General features: G+C 37.5%; 1 protein-coding gene across 1 annotated transcript in view; it reads right to left on the bottom strand.

Moving 5' to 3' along the window:
- GRIA3 (glutamate ionotropic receptor AMPA type subunit 3) overlaps window positions 1–18,453 on the bottom strand; it is a 257,663-nt gene that overhangs the window by 130,743 nt on the left and 108,467 nt on the right. The window contains exon 4 of the mRNA XM_080910407.1: window positions 2,995–3,182. Within this exon, the coding sequence (XP_080766533.1) occupies window positions 2,995–3,182 (188 nt within the window). The remainder of the gene's footprint in view (window positions 1–2,994; window positions 3,183–18,453) is intronic.

The following is an 18,453-nucleotide window of genomic DNA, read 5'->3' as shown; positions in this document are numbered from 1 at the left end:
CTTATGGATTGCATATCAGATAACCTGCACATCAGATATTTACATTCTAATTCATAACATTAACAAAACTACAGTTATAAAGTAGCACCAGAAATAATTTTATGGTTGGGGGGTCACCACAACATCAGGAACTGTATTAAAGGGTTATAACATTTGGGAAGTTGAGAACCACTGCTTTGGACGGAGTTATAGCCAAATCTCAGTGCAATTTACTAACATGTACTTTATCGATATCTGTCCCACCTAGATTAATATGCACCATGCAGTTTGTAGCACATTCTAGCTCCTACTTTGTAGAACTTATAGTCTCATAGGAGCTACTCAGAAGTCAATAAAGCAGATATGTGTTGACACTTTTATTGTGATTTTTGAAAGATGATAAATGAGTAAAATTGTGTAAAGGCTATTCTGAGGTATACTTTCAAAGTACATCTAGAATAAAGAAAGACAGAGAAGTAAGACATAAAACAAAACAAAACAAACAAACAAACAAACCAGTAATGTTGAATTTTGGTAAACAGTTTGATTTTCTTCCTGTGATACTGATTTTTCTCTCGACAATTGTATGCCTTTTAGAGGGGTTGCATCAATCTTGTGTAGTACAGCAAAATATTATTCCATCATGTGATGAGGAAGCTGTGGCATAGAAAGTTAGGTGCCCAAGGTTTCAGAGCTGTATGGAAACCAAAGCTTTACCCACCACCTTTTCCATTACAAAGAACTGAGAAAATACTTAGTCCAGTCTAAGTTCCTGCAAATCTCCAGACCTTTAAGAGAATATTGGATATTTGAGAAGCCAAAGTCCCTAATGAAAAAGAAGGAAAACAAAAAAGTGTGACAAGAGAGATGTTCTTCTGTTTGGGGCTACTAAGTAGGTCACCCACTAAAAGGCTATTTTGGTCTAAACAGTTTGGAGGTCATGTAGTACATAGAGCAGCGTCACTGACCTGATTCTTCATTTTTAAGATCTGAAAAAAATCAAAGGAATGTTTTTTTTTTTTGTTTTTTTTTTTTTTTGTTTGTTTTTTCAGTGAGGGAGACATGGATCATTTGTGTTGCTCAGGTGAATGTTAGTTGAAGAAATAAATGGGCTTTTGCTCTAGATTTTCCATGAACCATCATCCATTAAAAGTGGTGCTGAGCTCAACAAGGGAGTAGCTTTGTATTTCTTGCCTGAGGTACCTGAAACTTCTGCACCCCACACCATCTCCCTCTCATTCTTCTCTTGTATTTTTTCTTTATGTCTTCCTTTCTTACAGGGATAGATCTGACTAATTTTTAATACCTCATTTCCTATAAAATACCTCTCATAGGCAATGGCTGCTCACCATGATTTTGTTCTCTGCTCTTCTTGCTCCCAGACATATTGGGGTTGAATTAGAAGATTTCCCTTATAGTTTCTTTCATGGTAGAGACAGGAATTTTGTTACTAAGTGGGAAAATTAGACTTCTAATTAAACAGTACACTTTCACATTTCATTTTGCCCCTCTATCCCAGACAGTTTCCATCTAGCTTAGGATGAATATTCCTAGCAATTTTATTCTAAAATATACATATCCATCCTTGATATGTACATCATGACATATTAGACTATATTTTTCTTCTTTACCTTGTTTCTTCTTTGAAAGATTTGTTTACACTTTTTGAAATGTTTTTATCTTTTGAGAATTACACACAATATATTCTGAACCCACTCTTTTCCCTTCCTCAGTTCCTCCAAAATTCTCTCTCTATCCACCTAAAACAAAACAAAGCAATCAACCAAAGGGGGGGGGAACACAAATATCCATGGGATCCAATTTGTATTTACCAACTATTCCTGGGCTTAGGGTCTGCCCTGGAGTGTTTGATATACACAGTGTCTCTGCATGGAAGAAAATCTGATTTCCTCTCCCAGCAGGTATCTGTTGCAAATAGCTTCTTGGTTAGGGGTAGGATTTTTGTGTTCACTTCCCCTTCTGAGTGCTGGGATTTTTGTCTGGCTCATTTGTGTACGTTTTATGTAATTCTGGCTTGATTTTTTTAAAAAAAGTTCACACTTTTGAAACCCAAACCATTTTAATATATCACCTTATTTTTTAACATACAGTATAAAAAGCATGGTATAATATCCAAACAAGAGAAGAAGAAAGGCTAAATTTAAGGGGAAACGGAAGGACTAGATGCAGGTAATGGATATGAGCTAGGAAAGGGAACACAAATCTAATTGTTTTTCTAATTCTACTTCTGCCACTGAATCTTCTTTTTAATTTTGGTGATGAATAAATGTATAAAATGTTTGATACCAAAGTGTAAATTTTAATGTAGAGCTTTATAGTTTCTATTCTAAATGCCAATTCTAGTATAGCAGTTTATTGACCTATATAGACTTTGGGACTAGTTAATTTTGGTGTGTAATACTTTCATTACCAAGGCTTTTTAATGATAAAGTTTACGGAGTTAAAAATGTCTTAAACTATTCTCTCCTCCTACTAACCCAGAGGGATAATTTGGAATGATATAGACAAGTTGAACTTGGTTAGTAGTATCTATCCACATTTATCAACTAAAGCTAGTGTTCCCTAGAAGGGTCTGGGGCAGTACATATTCCAGTAATGAGAAACAAAAATCCTACCTGTCAGCCCTGCCTAATCTATTGTCTGTTCCCTGTTGGGCTAGAAGATATAGGAAAGAACAGGGATTACTTTGAAATAACCAGCTATCTATTAAACAGAAGAGTAGAACGCTGGATTTATCTGATGTATAGCATTAAATTGCAGGCACATTCAAATTAATCATGTGATGCAATTTTTTTTATCAGCTTAGAAATTTCTTTTCTTTTCATTTCTTTTTTCCCTCTGCAGCCCCTAGGGAGAAAGGGGTGGGGATTAGAGAGACTAAGAAAACTATTGGCATGCTTATTCTGTTGGCTACTTAATTTATTAACGGATATGGGAACTGCCTCAGGATAAAGATTTAACATGCAGGCTGGGAGAGGACTGTCTCAGACCTACCTGTTCCAAAATTGTGTTAATCCTTTCAACTTCACAGTCAATCAGGTACCGTTTTTCCTGCCTTCTGTCCATTTCTTCAATGATGCGTCTAAATTCCTGGATGTCCTTTATGTTTCCCACAGACCTTGCTGTCACTTGCCAGTTGTTTTGCACTGCCGCCTCCATAATTGCTTGTAGGATGGAAAACCCTGAAGGAAGAAAAAACAGCGATACTCATTTTTTTTTTTTTTTCTCGGGGAAAAAATATTTCTGTAGGTGTTAAAGATTCCACTGAGTTTCTATTCACAGCCCATTGGGTCTTTTCAAACTTTATCCACTGGAGAGACCAAGTGACCCTCACAGCTTCAACCTCAACTCTCCAGATGGTTGGCACCTCCATCTTGGTGTTTTGCTTTGAAGGAAAGAACATTCTATCATTTGTGAGCACCATGGGGCTAGGTGTTTATCAAGTCCCTTTTGTTTTGACGTGAATTATCAAAATATCTATGAAATAAATGCCAAGAACCCCTTAGGTCTGGCTTGTATTTTCTCAGCTGCAGTTGAAGCTTGTTTCTTTCATCCTTCACTTAATTCTTCAGAATTACAGGATAAAATAAATCCACAACAGAACATTATAAATAACTACTTGTGCTAGAGCCTGATTATAATAGGCTGAACCACACGTGAGTATTGAACTGGATAAATTGTGTCTCCCAGATAAAGTCACTATGATTTTGTGACAGACAGCTTCCAATATAGACTATTACTTTTTGGTTACATAGGGATTCAATAGAATTATTTTTTGGGAAGTATTTCCCTTTTCCAATCAAATTTACCAGGACTTCCTGGTTCTTCATTTGCTAATTTAGATCAGATAAACATTGCAACTCCTGGAGCTCTGTTCACAGAAAGAAAAGAGCTACTTGGAGTTATAGTCAGCTCATGCTTCTGATGCCAGAATTTGGGAGACTGATGCGGGAGGATTGTCAAAAGTCTAAGACCACCCTGAGGTAGACAATGGGATTCTATCTTGAAAATCCCCAATCAGCCAGACAGTGGTGGCACAGGCCTTTGATCCCAGCATTTGGAAAGCAGAGGGAGGTGGATCTCTGTGAGTTCATGGCTAGCAGTGAGTTCCAGGACAACCAGTGTTAAAATGACAAAAACAAAGCACAAAACAAAACAAAAAACCCCCATCCAACACAAACACCAACAAAACCCCCAAACCAACCCAAACACACAAATAAGCAAGCAAGCCCCTAAGTACAAAGCACAATAGTACAAACGTTATTCTGTACATGTTTTAGAAGTCACATCTGTAATAATATATCATATCTCCACTTGTGTTTCCTGTATGAATTTATCATCTGAGTATAATCTCATCAATAATAGACAGCTTTATTGGAATAGTATCAAAACAATCTCCCTAGTCTCAATAGGAGTGATAGACATGATTTGCGAATTCTAATTATCATGTAATAGTTCAATGCCATATCATGTGATGTAATAGTTCAATGCCACAAGAAGGAGAGGATGGAGGAGGTGGTGATGGCATTTGAACACCCTCCTGGCTCTCTTTCTGCTGTGGTGCAAGCAGACTGTGGATCAGACTCCTCTTCACTGTACCACAGAAAATGGTATTGGCATTTGGAGAACATACTTCAAGGAGATGGCAGTAGTGACTCAGCTGGTCATTATAACTCCTTTGTGTGCTGGGTGTGTGCAGGAAGAAGATCACAAACGAGACCCAAGCACTTGATAATTTCCAAATGAGCAATTTCAGCACAGGAGCTCAAAATTACAGATCAGAGCAAATTACCATCGCTTTCAATGTTAATTCTTACTCTTATAAAAACCAACCACGCATATTTATTTCTCAGATTTACATTTTCATGTGAGTTTTAGATGTACTCTCTGCTTCAGTGGGAGTTGAGGGCACATAGTGGGCCAAGGCATGGTATTAAGAAATAAACATGAGAAGAAAGAGATTAAAGCATGTGGAAATCTTTCTTAAGCAGTGTATAATAAAGCCTCGTTATTTTGAATGCCACTAATTAAGAATTTATGAAAATTCAGTAAGGGTGGTGTTGAATTTCATTTCTGGACTATTTATGAAGAAAATATTGGCTTAATAATAACAGTAAAGAAATTACTTAGGGATTCTTTGATATATTTAAAGTATACTTTTTTAAAAGGGGCTCTTTAACAAAACAGAAGTGTTTACATCTTTAGTAGAAAATCCAAATTCTTGTCATCTCTGCTTAATGAGCCTTGTCCACAATTTAAGAAGACAGGGAGGAAGATTAATCTCTTTTCCATGTGACAATCTTCTATGTTTTGAGGGCTCTTAACATGTCTCACTTTAACCTTGTCTTCTCCAGGTTACAGATGTCCCAATCCTCAACAATTCCTTTTATGTGATGATAACTATTTTCCTTCCCATTCTACTCTTTTTTAATGGATAATTTTCAATGTTTCTAAGTATATGTTAATTTTGCATAATAACGGGTTTCACAATGACGCATTTGTACTTGAATACAAAGCATTTTTATTATATTCATCTCCAATTATCCTGTTTTGTTCCCCTCCTATTCCCACTGTCTCCTTCTTAAGTAGTCTCCCTTCTATTTTCATGTTTTTTTTTTTTTTTTTTAAATGATCTATGAGCTTTATTAGGGTTACTTGCAGGGGTATTGGTAAAGGGTTATTTATAAGAGCACAGCCTTTTTACTAGTGGCCATGCTATTGAAGAAAATGTCTCTTTCACATTCAATAATGAGAACTGACTGTAGATATTCAGGGGAGGATGTAGCATCACAAGTCTCTCCACAATGAACACCATTATATGCCTCTAAGCCCTTAGGGAGGGTAGATCTTCATGTACATTCTCTACTCGTGGCAGGATGTTGACTTGTCAATATGTTATTCGTTTTTATATTTCAGATATTATCTGAACACTGGGTGTAAATGGCGGTGGGACTACTGTTTGTTTTGATGTAAGTTATTTTTATTTCTGGGGAGAAAATCCAGGGCCATATGTATGCGAATTTAGCATCATGTCATTGAGATATACCCCAGCCTGGATATATTTAAATAGCCAAATTCTACTAATTTGTATCAAGTTTGAATTAAGTAGAAAATTGTTAGTTCTGATAAAACTTGAACGACTCTCTGTGTACTTGTTAACATGTATTGCATTCTACCCTGCTTTTGTCTTTAACCCCTCTTCCTGAGCTTCACTTATTATTTGTTTTATGTTCTTTCAAACCTGAAACACGGTACAATCTATTCACTTAGTACTTCATTACCTATTTAGTGTAACTGCACATCTCTCCCTTTATCAAGCATTCCCTGCTACTCCTAGACATTTCTGGGTGTTTCTCTTCTTCCTGTAAGGATCCTTTAATGACTTCTCATTAATTTCCCCAGATATGCCTTATTTTGTATTCGAGATAAATCAATCAAAGCAGGGAAAAGGCATTTTTAATAACTGTATCACAGATATTTTAAAAATGTAAAATAGAATGTATGAAGTACATTATTGTGAACACACATCTCATGCATGGACACACACACACACACACACAGGATGCTAAAGTTTACTTGTCAACAGTGCACATACACTAACAGGAAGATTTCCTCTACAAAATGGAAAAACAAACCTAACAAATTAGCATTTATAATATAGCTTTATTATTATCTATATATTTTTGCTAAAAACAAGCCCATGCTTGTGTATGCTGGGGGAAATTTGCAAGAACTATTAGTGTTTTCTCAGAGACACAGAATTATGAAAAAATCCCACATTCACTGTCACTTGGTTATATAATATTTGATTCTTTAACAAGAGGCAGGTAATATTCTCTGCAAGAATAAAACTGATAAGACTTGTTTAAAAAAAAGAAGCAAGAGCTAGCTCATGGTGTCATCTTAGAGTGTAACCTGCTAGATTATTCAGATGACAGATCAACACTGCTATGTGCTTCCTCTTAATAAGCAATGATTTTCATAGGTCTTTCTATACTTCTGTTCTTTGAACCATGGGGATGTGTTACGTAATCAAAAACTCTGCAGAAGCAGCACACTGGTTTTTGATGAGTAGGTCGGCTATGAGTCTTACATTTGTTTCTGAGCAAGTCACAACTGTGGCTTAGCACTGTTCTTTCCCATGCACTTCCCCACTGTCTGATTGAGCATGGGGCTCTTGCAATCTCAAATTCTAGGGAAATGGTCAACTCAGTTCAGTATATATGTCAGTGAACAATACAAGCTGAGGTTTTTATTTGCTTTCATACCCAATTTATCATAGTTTCACTGACTCTGTTCCAGCTGACCAAAGCAGAAATAGAGGCTTGAGGGAGAAAGAAAGAAATGTTTGACTTGGCAGAGCAAAACCAGGTGCTAGTGTTTGTAGGAGGTGAGGTTTGCAACAAAGTCCTGGCTTTGTAAAAATAAAGCCTGCTGTTTTAGCAGCTTCAGGATTGTCATCTGCCCTGCGTGAGTTTTCACATACCCAGCTTTGTAAGTCGCAAAGCTACTTTGATTTGAGTAGCAAATTATCTCATCTGGATTTCAAACCACCAATGCTATTCTTGCCCCCACTCCTTCTCGTTTTAAATGGTGGGAGTTACCATATAGGTAACTGGCTGATTGAAAGCTTACCCTCTGCATTTGGCCAAAGTAACATGGGAAGATGTAAAAAAGAGACAGGGCAATTAAGCATGAGGAACTGGATCATAGTCAGGACCAGTTTAATTCTAGTGCACTGCTTATTGAGAATTTCTTGGCAAACAAGGAGATCATCTTGGTTAAAGGCTGTGCGGGGATGCTGCTCTGTGAAATGAGATCATCCTTTGGTACCAAAGAGCTTACTTCTTCTGCTGATGGGAAAGTTTTTGGTGGGAGAAATGTACCTGATTTAAGGTTGTGCCTTCTCCCCAGAGTATCCTGCATCCAATGACTAGTAGCAGCAAAATATAAAGGCATGATCATTCCAAACTTCCAGTGGGATAACTAATGGGCAACCTCAGCTTCAGAGCCTTGGCATGGGTGTAACACGGCTTTTCTTTACTTAGCCAACTTCACACTTCTCTGCACAAGTGCTGCCAATGAGTAGACTCACCAACAGCCTTTTGGCATATGAATTGACATTTCAGCATCTGTTCTTCGGAGTACTCAATCCATGGCCATTAGTTTGACCTCACAAAATAGATGACAGTGGATACAAAAACTCTGAAGCCTATATTGTCAAAATCATGTTCCCAGGGAAAGGAGGCCAGGGCTCTTTTATTCACTGTTTAAACAAAATGTAAAAATAATTCACAGTGAACAAATTTGGTATTTTCTCTGAAAAAAATCAAACAAACAGAAAAACAGTCAACAGGATTTTGGCATACCAAAAATGATAATGAAGACATTCAAGAAAATATACTGAAGATGAACTTCTCTCTGCTTTGTATCTTCCAATAGGGGTGGCCAGCATTTGTTCTTATTTAGAACTTGCACTCAGAGTCACACTCTAGGTACTTCTGACATGGTCTCTAGCAGTGTCCCAGATGACAGAAGTCTAGTATCTATGAACAGCCTTTACAGAAGTGTTGGTTGCATTTATAAACATTTGTGCCTGGTAAGGTTTCTTAGAGGGTTTGTGACAAAATTCTCAAAAGTATCTAATAGTTAGCTCTTGCTTTTTTTTTTTTTTTTAACTATCCCCCTTTGACTCCTAGAATATCATTTAGCTTATGCTATGAACTTACGATGTAGGCAAGGCTGACCTTGAAATCAACAAATACTAGGAATGTATGCATAGATGATCATATCTGGCAATATTGCTCTTATTCTGTTCCTTCCTTCTATCCATTTTAATATTCAAGTTTGTTCCTTGAGTATGGCTTCTTTGTTTTTATATTTCTCATAATGTTAATGTGTTTATTGTATCTATAACCTATGCAATGTGGAGTTTAACTTAACTCATTGTACTTCTAATGTTGCTTCTAATACATTTTGATGAGCACTTTTATGAAAAGTCTAGCATTTTTATGAAATTGGAATTCTTGTTCACTCAGATAAACCAAGCCAAATGAAAATTGCTCTTCTATTCTTATGTTTGTGGTTGCCTTGGCTGCAGATTCCAACCTTGTACAACCTCGTACTCTTTATTTCTTAAACGTCTTTGATCCACATGGACTTTGAAATACATTTATCTTAAATGCTGTGGCAAAATAAGGACATGGACAAGCTTGATATAGAATATGAAGGTGATTTCAGAGACAGAGGTGAAAAGGGAAAATGTAGAAGCAGAGGGAGGAGATGATGACGAGCCTAATCACCCACTTTGTGTTGCAGCCTGCCATGTCTAGGAGGCCAGATGTATAAAAATCTGACCTCAGAGCCAATAACTCAGAGTATGATTATTCACATCACACAGTGTACTCCCTTAAAAATAACCCATACCACATTTAGACCCACACTGAGTTGTTCTGTTGTTGCTAGTATTTGCTTTAGCTTTATTTAAACTGTTTGCTCTCATAAAAAGCAATATACGGAGCGTCCAAACTTAAGATGTTAATACAGAAAATGTTCAGTATGTGAAAAGCTTTCGATAGGAAGATCAAAAACCTCTCTCTCTTTGCATATGAATGCCAATCTGTGAATTTTATGGAACATGATGAAAACAAACATTCATTCACACCCAACCCAATTTACCCATGGCAAATTAAGATTTCCCTGGAGCCTTTATTCTTCATAACTGTGTTTGTTTAAGTCATTCTTTAATTAAGAACTGGCCCTCTTCAAATCCCCTCCTCCTTGTAGTCGCATTATTAGGATGGCCTTTGGCTAATTTGTGCAATCAATGAATGTAAGCTGCTCTCTGGTTTTGTGTCCTTTACCTCCTCCTTAAATCTATTTCTTTCAACTCAGAGCATGTGCTTTACTTGAGCTAGACTGTTCAATAGTTTAACTCTGAACCCCACATCCACGGAGAATTTATATTTTACAAACTTGCAATTAAAAGTCTTAAAGAATCAAGTTTTAGCTGAGAATTTGTAGACAACAATAATTTGTAGGGTGTTGTTTGGCAACTTCAGATATTCCAGTTACCCTAATATCTCACTGAGAGAGGCAGCTGCTACTTGTCAAGTTTAAGGGTGGCGCTGAAGCTGGCAGCATGTATAATCCTACATTTTCCATTTTTCTTCTTCATTCTGCTCTTCATTATGAACCTTGTCTCTCTGCTGGTGAATTATGTAGTTCACTTTCCTCACCCTATGCTGAGAGAAAATATGCCCAAAGAGATATGTCAGTTTCACCGAGTGAATGTACACTTGCTTCGCATTATCAGCTGCAAGGGAATTTAGAAGACCATCTGGAGTAGATGTGTTCAACGTCTGGGAAAATCAGAATAGGCAAGCCTCTGATTGTCAGCCAGCCACTCTAGGTCTGAAATAAAAATATAAAAGCAACTGGGCTTTGGGTTAAAAGGAGCTCCTACAGTGCTATGTATAATTCTTTTATAGTTATGTATGCTACTTAGATAATTGTTCTGGGATTGCTTGCAATGCAAATTCACCAAGGGCAAGAGTCAACTACAAGCTGTACTGTGGACTGTTGAACATTTAATAGGTGTTGTTATGGTTTGAATGTGAAATGCTCCCCACAGATTCTTGTGTTTGGAACTTTTTGGTCTCCAGCTGGTGGTGCTGTTTTGAGGGTTTCTCTAACCTTTAGGAGATGGAGACTATCTAGAGACAGTGCCTGGAGGAAGGCTTGTTCCTGTTTCATTATCTGCTTGGGTGAGAGCAGGCAGACTCATACTCCTGTGCTGTGGTGTCTTCATTATGCTGGACTGTGCCCCTATGCCACAACACAACACAAACCCCTTTCCCCTTAAGTTGCTTTTGGACAGGAATTTTCTTATAATAATGAGAAAAGTAACCAATGTAGATAACATTCAATTAATGGACCTGATCTCTAATACTTTCTCACTTGGTTTCTTAGCCCCATCGGAAGTAGTAATTTCCAACTTTGAGTATGTGATCCGGTAGTCTCTTTTAGAAGAAACTGGTAATTGGAGTAACATTTCATGGGTACCTGCAGTGGGCCTTGGTACCAAATAAGATTCCCAGTGTGGAAGAGAAAGAAGATAATTTTTAATGCTTGGGTTGCTGTGGTCTCTATGGATTCTCCACACAAGGGTATTAAAAGAAAGGGGAAGTCATGAAAGACAGGCCCATCTAAAAGGAATGTACCTGCCAGAACACTGCTGTAATGTAAGATTTAACTGTTGATCAAAGTGAATCACTATCCAGAAAATAGCAGAGATGTCATTTTATATTAATACCAAAACTTAAACATTTCAGAAAAATTCATGTATAGAATTGGTTGTTGAAAAAAAAAAAAGAATTGGTTGTTGACTAAAATTTTCCTCTCTGGTTTACAGTTTCTCATATGTACAATGAAGAGATGGGGTTATTATTAATTCTGATTCTCATATTTGAAAATTGTAAGTGACGTGGAAGATTTTGGTTCACCTCTAAGAGCCTGATGTCTTGCAACTCAGGTACAATTCAGTAATTTTGTCTGGAGGTCGAAATGTGAACAGGATGAAACATTAGTTTGTTATCTCCCTCCACAGTTCTAGGTGCACTTTCCCCTTCTAGACAAGCACAATTGAAAGAAAATGAACAATCGGAAATGGGTGACCTTGGAATACTTCAATGTGTTTTTAGTATATGTAGCACAGGAAATTATGCATTTACACTGTACGTTTTTCTTACTCAGGCAGAGTTCTATAATGCAGAGTTTTGTGATTACCTGAAAATCCCTTTGGGTATTTGGGCCTAATCGAACACATATGATGTTTAAAATGGCTTTGTATGTATTCCTAATATCAGATTCTTTGCATGGAGACATCTCTCTCATCACTATAGAACTGGCCTGAACCCATTAGGCTGTCATTTCTTTGAGACTAGGTGAATTTCCACTTCTTTTTGGTATTTCAGAGGCTTCCTTGCTTCCAATCCAGCTATTTCTTCTGACTTCCTCATTTTTGTTAATTTCCTAGTTATAAATTCTGAGTGATGCCTTGGACTTCTTTGCCCTCAGCATGTGTGAAATAAAGTTAATTCATGTTTGCTATGCCTGCATTTTACTTTATATCCCCAGTACAGTGAGATCCCTTGAAGCTATTATTAGTTTCTGCTTCGGCCATTGCGGTCATCCTTCCCCTTCTATCCAAGATGCTAGTTCTTCTGATTATGCTACAGCCAAGTTCATTCTAAAAAAAAAATCGCAAGTATTTCATTGCAGGTATTAAAATTGTTTGTGACCTTCTCATTCTAGAACTTAGTTTTTCTTTAAGTAACATGATATTTTATTTCTACGGGTCCTTAGGGATTTTAGAAATACGTACAACTGCACAGAATTGAAAGGGCAGATGAAGAGAACACAACTTTACTAAGAGATAAATGAAGGCTAGAAGTTAGAGACTTCTAACTTCTATAAAAGAGAAAAGAAGGCAGAATGCCTCTTAAAGTATTTCTGTTCATTTTCCCTTACACTTCCTGCTTACTGTCTCACTTGGAAATTGGCCCATTGACTAGAGCTTTTGGGATTTAAATCAGTGAAAGTTTAAGCCAGTTTATAATTTGGCCAGCTAATCAGGAGAAAAATGTCTGGACTCACAGACTAGACAGAGAAGCTAACTGACCTTGCCGGTTCTGGCTTTGAGTTCACTTAGTCAGAGGACATATCCAGCTGGCTTAACTTTTTTTTTTTTTTTTTTTTTTAACAAAGGCTAAATAACCACATGGCTGAGACAGAATTTAGAAGTTCTTCAGCTAACTAGAATATATAGGGAGTTTACAGAGGAGGGTGAGTCCAGGGCTACTAACAATCAAGGTCCCAAATCTAATATTGGATCGCTGGGTAAGTTTGTGGGCTAGAAATGTACTTGAATAAAATGCGCTTCAAAATCATAAAGGTAGTCATCACAATGGTTAATTGGTTGAGAGACAAGTCAGCTATGATTTCAAAGCTTTTGTGCTCATTCAGGCTGGATTCTTAGCGAGAAGTTTGATTTTACTAGCCACTGATTTTAGCTCTTCTGTGTGGAGACCCCACCAGGGGCAGTAATGGATCTGCATGGCAAACACTTGTTTCCCTGAAGCCACTGGGATGTGAAAGCGTGGAGCTGTTCTGTATCTTCAAGCTGGCCTACTTTTAGATCTGTGTTAAATTTGCCAGTGTGTTTTAAAACTGTTTGACAACTCCCTTAGGCCATAAAACATGTTTATATTTTGGATTGAAGCCGGATAATCATAATGCTCTGGAATCTTCTTAGGGAAACCTTCCAATCTGTAGTGTTTAACTCTCCAAATATCAACAAGGAAGCATCTTGTTACTTGCAACAACTTGGATGAATCTGGAGGGTATTATCTTGATTGAAGTGAGCAAGGTACAGGAAAAAAGTATCGTGCCATCTCCTTCACATATGGATTCTAAAGATTTGGACCCCATGGAAGTAGGGAGTAGAATAGTTGAAGTAGGAGGCTAGGATGGGTACAAGAACAGGTCATAAGGTAATATTTGTGACAGGCATGTAGTGACAATCAGAAGGGATTAGTTTCAAAAGATCTATATAAAAGTGACTATAGCTAATAATAATACATTCTTGAAGAAAATGAGTATTACATATTCTCACTACATGACTATTTATTATTTAGATTTAACCATTTCTCAATGTATATACATATTCTACCATCTTTTGAATAAGATAAAACAGATATTGTTATTGAGATGTTCCTTAAGATTGCTTAGCTATTTTGAGTGAAGAACCCAGATAAATGCATGAGATGGTGATTTGGGGTTTGGTTTAGGAGACAAACAAGACAGTCAATTTCTACTGAAAAAAATTAAGCAATGGAACTAGTTTTGCAATTCACACCTTAGAAGACAAATTGACTTTCCATGGCTAGTATTTTATTGGCAGGATTAACGACACCTGGGCTTTCCTCAAGGATTACTTGGCTCTCTACCGAGGAACTCAGTAGTGTAAAACGCACATTGCCTGCAACCTTAGAACCTAGCTGGCCCCACTTGGATAGAAGAATTTTTTTCTCAGTGTGAAATAAATGGCTTGTGCCTTGGACGATCTAGCTGCTTCTGTCTTAACCACGGATGCAATCACAGCATGAGTGACAGCAGCCATCCTGAGCCACTGTGAAAGTGGATGCAATGAAGGCAGTGTCTGGGTGCAGAATGAGTTTGGTCTGCAGAGTTGGCTTCAGAAAGCAGAAAAACTACCCAGGGTGACTTATTCTAAGGACCCAAATCCAAAGAAGAGTAGTCTATGCCAGGGTCTACTCTGCCATGCCTTTGTGCAACTCTGGCTATGTTTCTTTTAGTTTCAATAGGAAAGGAAGCTATTGTTAGTTAAGAAGTTGGTGTGTCAGTCTCTTATTCTAGACAAACTAGTTGCTTTTAACTCATCCAGAAAGGAGATATATGTTCCTTCTACTTACAGAAATCTGGATCTTAGTCACAGAAATCATAAAGATACTGTTCCTTTGCAACTTTATATATGCCCTACGGATAAGCAACATTGGCATTATCAAGGTCATTTGTTAGAAATGCAGACCCTTTAATTCCTCTCTACACTTAATGAACTAGAATACATTTTAAAATAATCTTCCCATGTGGTCCATTAGCACATCATAACATGAGAAGTAATGGTCGTGTCACTACTGTATCATTACTCAAACCCACAGGTTAGCCTGTTAACATAGATAACGCAATTCAGGTACATGAAAGGCTCATTATTCAGTAGATATAACAGAGGGATGGGTTAGGAGGAAACCCCGTCATATATTGGCAAAGTTTTGAGAATGGCTAGATTGTTGAATAAATGTCCACAAAAAGCCTTTCTTTTAACAGCATATTGAGAAATTTATGCAGCTGAACATGTGGCATACCAAGTAGCACATCAGGATCTTCATCTTCTGGGGATAGTCCAAGGCAGATCAGAGGAAATCCAGCATCACTGGGCGAAAATAGACACTTCCATATTCACTGTAAGCAGACATCCTAATTTTGTCTCTTCTGTTGTCTTTCCCATCATTTATGGAGACTCACAAGGTCTGTAGTCATACTGGTGACTATAGCAGCTTTCTGTGCAAGTAGGAAGGGCTGCATTCAGCCAAATCCGTGGACTGCAGCTTCCGGTACAGACAAACAATCTAGAGGGACTGTATTCACTTATTTCTCTCTGCATGGGTGGCATGAAGGAGGGAGACACCTGCTAGGGAGCCTTCAAACTTGCTCAGAGGTGGAGAATGGGTAATTAGAGCCACCCAGGGAAAACTCCAGCAACATACCTCTGTCCTATGTGAAATACTGCTGGACTCCAATTTTTAAAATCCTCCCAAAGTTTGGCCTTCCATAGTTATTTTGAAAGAGTAAATTTTATCAGTCTTATATCAATTTCTAACAGCTTATAAGCCATATATTTTTTTTGTTTTCCTGGATAAAGTACAAAAACCCACATGAAAATACAATGAAAAATAATATCTTTTATAAGCATCCTCCCTGCCCAATTCTCACTCCAGTTCAGTCAGCGAACGATATAGGTAAGGACAAAATTTTATAGCTGATGAGACATTTATATTGATAATATTATGAAAGTGGACTTCTAGCTGCTCCAGATTGTGTCAAGGGTGACGTTGCTGTGCCAACTTTGTTCTGGCTTTGCCATAATTGTGGCTGAAATGGATATGAAAGGTATTTATAAAGTACTTCCTGTCCCCAGAGCTTGAAAGTCCCCTGTGCCATTTTAATTTGAGCCATTTGGATTGGCATAAAATGAATGCACAGAGGAGGTTAATTATCCTAATTAGAAAAGAAGTAAAACTATGGTCCTTTTAGGTCAGGAATTTGGACAAACCTCTCTTTGCTCTGCACTTTGGGCATTAGAGAGTTACTTGAATGCCAGAGGAATCACAAAGCATCCTCTCCAATCTTCTGCCAAAGACCCTGGAGCATGACAGAGGGGAATTCTTTTTCAGAAAATGGTGTGTGATCAGTCTGTACCCCAGAGCCAGAAAGAAGGTTATCTGGAAGTGGCAGGCAGGAGGCATAGCTCAATGAGGATAACTGTGTTGGTCCAACCCCAAACTTTCCTACTTTGTTTCAGATGCCAAGAAAGCTCAGCATAGCTCAGGGAAATACTACTGTTGTGAGTATTTCAAACGATGTTCATTATTCTCAGAGTTTCTTGACATTTTTTTTTTATTCAGCAGGATAAGGCCGTGATGGTATCATTTTTACAAAGTATACTCCTCTTGATAGGGAATTCTGGAATTTTCTGGCTCAATATTTTGTTGTTGCATTTTTTGATCCCCAGAGCAACACCTCTGTGGTCTCCAATGATGTGTATTCCTAGAATAGATCAACCCATCTCTCTTTTTAAAATACGTGTTAGGTGAGATATCTTTGTCACACAGTAGGTGCATCCTCATACTGATTTACTTCTCCCTTCCTACTAGGTATAAATATGATCAAGACAAAAGAATAGCCTGTTCTGCATCTGAGGTAGTTGTCTCCTGAGAGACTCTGCCAGATCCTGACCAGTACAGATATGGATGCTTGCAACCAACCATTGGACTGATCACAGAGACCCCAATTGAGGAGTTAGGGGGAGGACTGAAGGAGCTTGATGTTCCAATATAGAGGAATGCTAGGGTGGTTAGATGGGAGAAAGGGTGGGGAGCACTCTCACAGAAGCAGGGTCAGGGGGGAGGGAATAGGAGGTTTGTTTTGGGAAAACCAGGAAAGGGGATAACATTTGAAATGTAAATAATAAAATATCAAATTAAAAAATTTAAAAATATGCAAAACTATAAAGTAGATATATGAGAAATAGAAATCAAGGTTTTCCTTCATTTGGTATCAATAAATACATAATCTAAAACAATAACCTGTTCTCTTTCCTGGCTGATATTATTATATATGATATCTTTTCAATTTGTGTTCTGGTGATACAGGGAAACATAAAGCCTTAGGCAAGGATAAAGTACCGATTTTTCAGTATTAAAGATCAAATTGGCCAATTAGTCAGACAGATATGCTTTTTTAAATTATCCACATACCCTTGGGATGAATAAGAAAAGAACCTAAAATCCATCTTTCAAAATAGACCTTAGATTTTTGAGTGATCAATCTGTGAGTCTATGACAGTTTGCCTAATTTGTACAGACTAGTCCAAGAACATTAACATCAATGACTCTTAGCAGAACGCTGGAGAAAGTATAAGTCTCACTAGACAGACTACCAATCCCTGCTTCCCTTGCCTTTCCTTCTCTATCCATTTTATCTATTCAGTCTTGAGATTTGCTTTTATTTGCAGCAAGGATAGAAAATTCAGGATATGGACAATAGTGAATAATGTATACATTTAAATTCACTTATATTTCATTTTACAAGCTTCTTATATTTTTGCATTTAAATATATCTACATGATATGGGGATGTTAATTTAACTGAAAAGATGTGCGTGGTTCTAGAGGAAATCGGAGATGATCTCAGCTTCTTACACTTAATTTTCATGCATGTTTTGCCTTTGACTCTCAACACTCTACATCTCCATCTCTTAGGCTTATAGAAAAGACTTTCCCCTGTTCAATTGCTTCCTTCCAATCCTCTCTGGAGCAGACAGGATGACTATCAGCTTTAGCAATGATTAGGAAGGGTTGGGCTGTAACTTTGTGTCAAAGTGCTTGCTTAGCATTCACGAGGCTTTCAGTTCTACCTCTAATACCATGAAAACAAGAAATCAATCAAACAAAACTGTGAATGCAAATTTTAGAAGTAGAAAATAAATGGAAAATTTGTGGCCCCATAACAGCATTTGGTGTGTGGGAGGGTGGGGCGCTCAGTTGTCTCACAAGCCTAATGACTTAAATTCAGATCTCCAGAACCCATGTAAAAATCCAATATACTATTGCAGACACTTTTAATCCGTGTGCTCCAATGGAAATGGTGGACAGAGAAAGTACAATCTTCCAGTCTTCTCTTCCTCTTCTTCTCTCCCCCTCTCCCTACCCCTTCTCTTTCCCATACACACCAAGTTCACAAACAACTGATAATTTCAACTCGTTCATATCTTCACCAAAACAAACAAGAAAATGTGCTTGACAACGCACAAAGGACTTCTGAGGTAACTAGCAAGATTCTTTTTCACTGGGAGGAGTAGTTTTAGGGATATTTTATAATTCATTTAATTATGCATTTTTATACTGCCTCCCATATTTATATTATCCGCAAATATAAGTAAGTCACAAGAAACAGGCCTTCAATTAAAAAGAACTTCTGAAAAACAGGTAATACATCTCAGAGTCATATTGGTATTACATTGAAATACCGGCACATAATCAGGTCAGCATGATACAGGAGACAAGTCTTCCAACGTCTTTGTATTTATTTTTGG

This window comes from Micromys minutus (genome assembly GCF_963924665.1).
Source record: "Micromys minutus genome assembly, chromosome: X".
In the NCBI taxonomy this organism is placed as follows: domain Eukaryota; kingdom Metazoa; phylum Chordata; class Mammalia; order Rodentia; family Muridae; genus Micromys; species Micromys minutus.
This window is presented reverse-complemented; position numbering and strand designations above follow the sequence as displayed.